The sequence below is a fragment of the Scomber japonicus genome, chromosome 12 (assembly GCF_027409825.1).
Source record: "Scomber japonicus isolate fScoJap1 chromosome 12, fScoJap1.pri, whole genome shotgun sequence".
NCBI lineage: Eukaryota > Metazoa > Chordata > Actinopteri > Scombriformes > Scombridae > Scomber > Scomber japonicus.
Window position 1 is genome coordinate 31,174,174 of NC_070589.1, and position 8,614 is coordinate 31,182,787.

At 40.2% G+C, this 8,614-nt stretch overlaps 1 protein-coding gene across 1 annotated transcript; it reads left to right on the forward strand.

Annotated features, from left to right (window-relative positions):
- The first annotated feature begins 533 nt into the window (after positions 1-533).
- On the forward strand, positions 534-7,063 carry LOC128369751 (E3 ubiquitin/ISG15 ligase TRIM25-like). Its single transcript, XM_053330828.1, has 2 exons — positions 534-1,783; positions 5,275-7,063. Exons 1-2 carry the CDS (start codon positions 534-536, stop codon positions 7,061-7,063), a joined length of 3,039 nt encoding a protein of 1,012 aa, XP_053186803.1.
- Positions 7,064-8,614: the final 1,551 nt, after the last annotated feature.

An 8,614-nucleotide genomic window follows, 5' to 3' on the forward strand; every position in this document is an offset into this window, starting at 1 on the left:
ATAACTGAAACCTGAAGCGATCAACTTTTCTTTGTAGAATAAAATCATGATAGGTTTTGAAGTAAATGTGCAGATGCTGTTTGTTCCTCCCTTTGTGGTAAAAACTGTTGAAAAAAGAGGAAATTATAGTGACAGAGGCTTACTGTGTCAAACTATACACAGTCTACACAGGCCTCACTTTAAAAATGAATCTAAATAAATGTTAAGTGTTTGCACAAATGCACAATTCCACTAATATGTCATTTCAAATAGAGATCTGGAAAATATAAAAGAAAAAATACACAACTTCTTTTGCTGGAATTTTTTGGTAGCTCCACTCTGTCCTGATGTTACCATGCCCCCCCCCCTCTTCACAGATCTGACAGGTGATAGAGGGGTGTGACCAGTATTTATTGGAGTGCAGGAGCTGATAAGCTTCATTTTCTGAAGAGCAGTGAGTAAACAAGCTGAAAATGAATAATTTTTGGATTAAAACACAAGCTCTGCTGAAAGAGAGTGGAAATATATTGAGTTTTCTGACATTGAGAGGTAAGATGATGCAGCAAGGAGTTCGGCTAGACCAGGAAACCTTCTCTTGTTCAATCTGTCTGGATCTACTGAAGCATCCAGTGACTCTTCCCTGTGGACACAGCTACTGCATGAGCTGTATTAATAACTTCTGGGATGGAGAGGATGAGAAGGAAATGTACAGCTGTCCTCAGTGCAGACAGACCTTCACACCAAGGCCTGTCCTGATGAAAAACACCATGTTAGCAGATTTAGTGGAGGAGCTGGAGAAGACTGGACTCCAAGCTGCTGCTGCTGCTGCTCCTGCTGATCTCTGCTATGCTGGACCTGAAGATGTGGCCTGTGATGTCTGTCCTGGGAGGAAGCTGAAAGCCATCAAGTCCTGCTTGGTGTGTCTGGCTTCTTACTGTGAGAATCACCTCCAGCCTCATTATGATGTTTCTCCATTAAAGAAACACAAGCTGGTCGAGCCCTCCAAGAAGCTCCAGGAGAACATTTGCTCTCGTCATGATGAGGTCATGAAGATGTTCTGCCGTACTGATCAGCAGAGTATCTGTTATCTCTGCCCTGTGGATGAACATAAAGGCCACGACACAGTCTCGGCTGCAGCAGAAAGGACTGAGAGGCAGAGAGAGCTCGAGGTGAGTCGACTAAACATCCAGCAGAGAATCCAGCACAGAGAGAAAGATGTGAAGCTGCTTCAACAGGAGGTGGAGGCCGTCAGTCGTTCTGCTGATAAAGCAGTGGAGGACAGTGAGATGATCTTCACTGAGCTGCTATGTCTTATCCAGAAAAGAAGCTCTGACGTGAAGCAGCAGATCAGATCCCAGCAGGAAACTGAAGTGAGTCGAGTCAAAGAGCTTCAGGAGAAGCTGCAGCGGGAGATCACTGAGCTGAAGAGGAAAGACACTGAACTGAAACAGCTCTCACACACAGAGGATCACAACCAGTTTCTACACAACTACCCCTCAGTGTCACAACTTAATGAACCTACAGACTCATCCAGCATCAAAATCCGTCCTCTGAGATATTTTGAGGATGTGACAGCAGCTGTGTCAGAGCTCAGAGATAAACTACAGGACATCCTGAAGGAGAAATGGACAAACATCTCACTGAGAGTGACTGAAGTGGACATTTTACTGCCACAACCAGAGCCCAAGACCAGAGCTGAGTTCTTGAAATATGCATGTGAAATCACTCTGGATCCAAACACAGCACATGCACGTCTGTTATTATGTGAGAGGAACAGAAAAGCAACAGTCATGGGAGAAAAGCAGTACTATTTCAGTGACTCAGATAGATTTACTGGATTTTTGCAAGTCTAACTGGACGTTGTTACTGGGAGGCGGAGAAGAGTCAGGGAGGAGTTTCAGTGGCAGTTGCATATAAAGACAGTGATACTTTAAATGAAAGATTTGGACAAAATAAAAATTCATGGGCATTAGACTTTTACAAAAGTCGTTATGAATTCAGACATGACGATATCTCAACTCCCGTCTCAGGTCCTCGTTCCTCCAGACTAGGAGTGTACCTGGATCACAGAGCAGGTATTCTGTCCTTCTACAGCGTCTCTGAAACCATGACTCTCCTCCACAGAGTCCAGACCACATTCACTCAGCCTCTCTATGCTGGATTTTATTTTTATGGTCCGACTGGAAACACAGCTGAGCTGTGTAAGCTTGATTAGGCAAGAGTTACTGGACAGAAAAGGTGTAAGATAAAGTTTTTTAACATTGGTATTTTTCATTTGGAAGAGTGGTTGACACTGTATTCTATTGAAATGTATTTATTCTTTTTTTCCAGTGTTTGTTTTCTTTTACTTTATTTTTTTATTGCAAAATATAACAAAAATATATCATGATGCAGATATTACCCGTAAAAGACCTACTAGAGTTTTAACAGCTCAAACTAGAGTAGTCTGAATTTTTATTGTATTAAATAAATTTGATCGGAAAGTTTAAACTGTAAAAATACATCATGTTTTATGATAAATTTGCACCTAAAACATGATATATACTTTCATTAATTATTTTATCTTGGAAACTGAAGCACAGTACTTTAGTTAATGCCTTTAAGTACTTTCCATCTGTTTAAAGGCAATGTGTTCACATGTATAATGACAAAGTCAAGCTGAAACTAATTTTTAAATTATATTTTTTACAGTCATTTTGTCAGTGTCTAATTTGTCTAACTTTTAACTTCAATACTACCCAAGCTTCTTATTTTCTATTTCTACATGTGTTACATACAACATATGCAGTGTGTTCAGGTGTAGGCTTTTGTTTAAAGGCACAATCCTCCACCGAGCTGACAGCTGAGTAACGAAAGTAAAGTAACAAGTAATAACTTGTTGCTTTTGCTGCTGAGAAATAAGTAAAGTATAAATAATGTGGTACCATTACTTTTAGAGTAAGTTATATGTAATCAGTAATAAATTACAGTTTTCAAGTAACTTTCCCAACACTGGTCAGGACCATGCATCACTTTGGCTTTACCAGCTTTATCTTGATCACCGAGACAGATTCAAAGACAGGTATCAGGTCCTGAGTAGAGAAAGTCTAACTGGACGTTGTTACTGGGAGGTGGGGAAGGGTGATGGTGGAATTTCAGTGGTAGTTGCGTACAAAGATATGAACACAGTAAAGGAAAACTTTGGAACAAATGACAAGTAATGGGCATTAGACTTTTTCAAATGTTGTTATGAATTCAGACACAACAATATCTCAATTTATGTCTCAGGTCCTAATTCCTCCAAAGTAGGAGTGTACCTGGATCATGGGGCAGGTATTCTGTCCTTCTACAGCATCTCTAAAACCATGACTCTCCTCCACACAGTGCATACCACATTTACTTTCCTCTTTATGCTGGTGTTTATCTTGATGGTCCCATTGGAAACACAGTGGAGCTGTTAGAGCTTGATTAGGCAAGAGATATTGGAGAAGTAAGAAGTAGTGATTACGATTCGAAAATGAGTAATTATATTACATTTATATTATTAATGCTTCATGACTTTTAAACTTTGCTGTTTTACTAAGATTAATGGAGGGTTGATAACATTTTGGTATCTGCAATCAGACAAATTGACCTGGAGGAGATGAAATGCAACTTGCAGTAATTCCATGTTTTGTTGTAGCTTAGCTGGCTTGCTAATGTTAACCACAGGTATGCATCGCCTTGGCAGAGTCCAACACCCACTGACAATAAACTTGGTTCACTGCTGAGAAAGCAAACACAGTTCTTATACAACAGCTACATGACTCATGAAAACAAGACTGATATGACTTGGAGTTAGAACTAAATCAGGAAGTCAATACCAACTAGACATAGAAAAATTAAAGTCCACACGTCACTGGCTTTGATATAAAATCCAGAGCAGGAGTGAAAAAGCCACACCCCAGCCTCTGTAGCCAAGGGTCAGTTCTCTATTGACCTTACAAGCTAACACTAAAGGTAGACTGATTTACAAATTTCATAAATGCCCATGTTATATATGAGAAGTATGAATGAATGAAAGACCATGGGGTGGTCTTATTTATCAGAACGAAAAACTATTTATTTTACTAGAAAATATAGTGAGAAATTCAAAGCTACTAATGTTCGGCAAAAATGTCACTTTTTTCAAATGAGAAGGAAGAAAATGTCTCATACATTCTGTCATGTTGTTATTGTAAATGAGAATTAAACACACTCACTTCATTATTTTTTGGGATGAAGCCTGATAATCCTGAAACACAACAAGCTCCACTTTGCCCCATCTTTGACAGAGCTCTGCTACTTTTTATATATTCAAGACACGTGGGTACATTGGGTAGCCTAGAGCTGTTCATTGATCTCTGGATGAAGGCGTTCTCATACAAAGCACACTTATGAACCTCGTGGTCAAGCATAGTTTTCAGTCATTGCTGGTTAGAGTATTGGAGTGTAGGACATTTGAACTGGGCAGTCCTACACATGCCCTGATTTGCTATTCAGGCAGCTAACAACGTGAAGAGCCTTATGTGAAACATGCTGTTGATCTCTTGTTTGGCAGAGAAAACTCAAAGACTGCACTAGTGCTCATCACTGCAGGTCATGTTGGACATCTCCAAAAACTGATTTTGGTCCTTATCCAGGAGTTTGGCTCTAAGGCCAGTGGTTAGCAAAGAGGTCACCACAATGTTATCTACTGTGGTAGTTAGCTCCTTCCTCACTCTCCTCACTTTATCATTAGAAAACTTACACTCCACATTACAACTGCCAGTTCATATAGCCCCTGAGCAGTTCTCCTGTGCCCCCTCCTGTTCATGCCACCTAACTGGCAATGCTCTGGACCCTTAATCTTGTTTTTGAGGGACCACATGGCCCCTCATTTTTCAGACTGCACTAGAAACACCCCACCTCATACAGTCCAATAGAAAATGTCTGTAGCTAGCAAAAGGGTACCATTATCCTCTACTATATCCATGAGGAACAGATCCTCAGTTTTGATGTTACTTATTTTAATTATTATAAAACTTTTCACCTTGTTGATAACTGAGTATTTTCCATGTGTTTAATTCCAATTATGTATTGTGAGTAATAAGGATAATAGTAATTTCATTGTCATGTTGTCAAAATGTTCACATTGTTAATGAAAAGACTCCCTGTGTCTTTCAAACCAGTCATCTTCCTGGAATAAAGCCAAGCATATAACCCCTCCCTGTTTGTTCTGCCGTCACACAGAGCAAAGTCCATTTTGTCCAGGTATTTTCTTGTTCCCTCCCCTTCACGGATTTGCATTTTAAATAGGAGTGGTAATACATACTCAAGTGCAAGAGCTGAAAAGCAACATTCACTGAAGATGGCGCAGCAAGGTGTTCAACTGTACCAGGACTCAATCACCTGTTCAATCTGTCTGGATGTACTGAAGGATCCGGTGACTGTTTCCTGTGGACACAGCTACTGCATGACCTGTATTAAAGCACACTGGGATGAAGATGATGAAAAGGAAAGCTATAGCTGTCCTCAGTGCAGACAGACCTTCACACCGAGGCCTGTCTTGGTGAAAAACACCATATTAGCAGATTTAGTGGAGCAGCTGAAGAAGACTGGACTCCAAGCTATTCCTGTTGATCTCTGCTATGCTGGACCTGAAGATGTGGCCTGTGATTTCTGTTCTGGGAGGAAACTGAAAGCCGTGAAATCCTGTCTGGTGTGTCTCGTCTCATACTGTGAAAAACACCTCCAGCCTCATTATGAATCACCTGCATTCAAAAAACACAAGCTGGTTGATCCCTCCAAGAGGCTCCAGGAGAACATCTGCTCCCGTCATGATGAGGTAATGAAGATGTTCTGCCGTACGGATCAGCAGAGTATCTGTTATCTTTGCTCTGTGGATGAACATAAAGGCCACAACACAGTCTCAGTTGCAGCAGAAAGGACTGAGAGGCAGAGAGAGCTCGAGGTGAGTCGACTAAACATCCAGCAGAGAATCCAGGACAGAGAGAAAGATGTGAAGCTGCTTCAACAGGAGGTGGAGGCCGTCAGTCGCTCTGCTGATAAAGCAGTGGAGGACAGTGAGATGATCTTCACTGAGCTGCTGTGTCTTATCCAGAAAAGAAGTTCTGATGTGAAGCAGCAGATCAGATCCCAGCAGGAAACTGAAGTGAGTCGAGTCGAAGAGCTTCAGGAGAAGCTGCAGCAGGAGATCACTGAGTTGAACAGGAAAGATGCTGAACTGCAGCAACTCTCACACACAGAGGATCACACCCAGTTTCTGCAAAATTACTTTGCAGTTACATATCTCAATGAATCCATATATTTTGCTCCTATCCACCCCAACAGTTTGAGGCATTTTGATGAAGTGCAAAAGACTGTGTCAGAGCTCAGAGATAAACTACAGGATATTCTGAGTAAGGAGTGGACAAAGATCTCACTGAAAGCTACTGAAGTGGACGTTTTACTGTCACGAGAGCCCAAGACCAGAGCTGAATTCTTGGACTATTCACGTCAAATCACACTGGATCCAAACACAGTAAACAACCGTCTATCATTATCTGAAGAAAACAGAAAAGTAACATTCATAACAGAGGAACAGTGCTATCCTCATCACCCAGACAGATACACTGAATATTGTCAGGTCCTCAGTAGAGAAAGTCTAACTGGACGTTGTTACTGGGAGGTAGAGAAGGGTGTGGGAGGAGTTTCAGTGGTAGTTGCATACAAAGAAAATAAAACTTTAAATGAAAGATTCGGAGCAAATGACAAGTCATGGGCATTAGACTTTTACAAAGGTCGTTATGAATTCAGACACAACAATATCTCAACTACTGTCTCAGGTCCTCGTTCCTCCAGAGTCGGAGTGTACCTGGATCAGAAATCAGGTATTCTGTCCTTCTACAGCGTCTCTGAAACAATGACTCTCCTCCACAGAGTCCAGACCACATTCACTCAGCCGCTCTATGCTGGTTTTCATCTTTATGGTCCAGTTGGAAACACTGCTGAGCTGTGTGAGCTAAAAGTCCCCCTCTTCTCAAACATGTATTTTTCTTCTTCCTCCATCAGTTTGAGGGATAAGGCAAAGCTTCTCTTTGGATAAAGACGTATGCTCAGAGTTTCACTTGACAGCTGTTTTAACATCATCTTATGAATCTTAAATCTGAGTTTAACAAGTATGAACATGATTTGTGACATCACAACTAGTTTGGAGCCAGTTATCGTTCAATATGCAACTCACAGAAGCTTGATGTGGAAACTTGAAGCTTCCAGCTCAACACTGACAATGGACTTAACCATGAATTAGGAGACATTTTCTGTTGAGTAAATTTCTGTATATTAATACATTCTCTGTTTTTTAAATGAAGGAGGAATTGATGTGATTTTAAGAGATTTAAGATAATATAACTTTTTTTGTGGAAAAACCCATATCAGACACAAATGAATAGTGATCTGCTATTTTTGTTTGTTTGTGTGCCAATGTGTGATTGGCACTTTGGCATTTATGGTTTGAACATTCTTACTATCAAGCTCACTGTCAGCTATTTGCAGACATAAACTTATCCACTAGAGTTCGCCCTCTTCATATGTATACTTGTTTCCTTTTTTGTCAATTATAGAACTCTCTGTGGCCAAAAGCATGTGGACACTGTTCAACAACTTGTTTGATACAGATTCCATATACAGATACAGATTTCTTGAATGAGAGAAAAGTGAAGAGCTGCCAGGTAACAAAATCAGCTGGAAAGCCTGAAATCAGAAGAGTGGAGGCTGTTGCAGTGGCAGATTAATAGTGTTAGAATCAAACTGTAGGACGTTGACTCACAGAGAGGCCCTTGGCAGGGTGTAAACTGCATGCAGTATTGCAATCAGTTTTCTTTAAACTACTCATATACAATTGTTATTTACGCTGTGATCAAAATAGAAACCACTGACTTAAGTGTGTTGACATTAACAATAGTGGCTTTGCTGAGTTATCTTGCTGATAGAAATATATGACACAACAAATCTGCCAGCATAATTTAATGTTAATCACACTTTGACCAAAATATCTAGATCATGGTAGTTATGAAATATGACTGAAGAGTTTTACACACTTAGTTTGACATCTAAGATGCATTAATTTATACACCCGACAGTTTATTTAATGACTTCTGTATTTACATTCATTTAGTAGACATTCTTATACCAAGACTTAAAGTACTTTATTCAATGGCTGGACTCTGTAACAGATTACGAAAAAATATTTAGTTTGGCATTTGTTTCTATTGATTTGAGTGATGTACATTTGCAGCCTTTGTGTGCCATATTTGAGGATTTGAATCATGAGATTGTAGTTTTGCAGGTTGTGGTATGCCCGTGTGTTTAAGTTGTATTAACATGTGTTCTTGGATGGGTTTATGTATGTCAGTTGATGAGGATTGGCATTTCTGGTTTCTTGGTTTTCTGCTGTTGTGTCTCTGTTCTGCATTTTCCTCCATACCTGCCTGTATGTCAGGCCACCTGTTCCTTGGTGTTTCATTAGTTCAGTTTGTATTTAAGTCCTGTGTTTCAACTTGGTCTTGTTGGATCCTTTATTCTGTTCAATTTTATTCTGTATAGTTTTATTTCTGGTTTATTCTGCCAGCTTTGCTCTGCCTGCACTGGAGCCAAA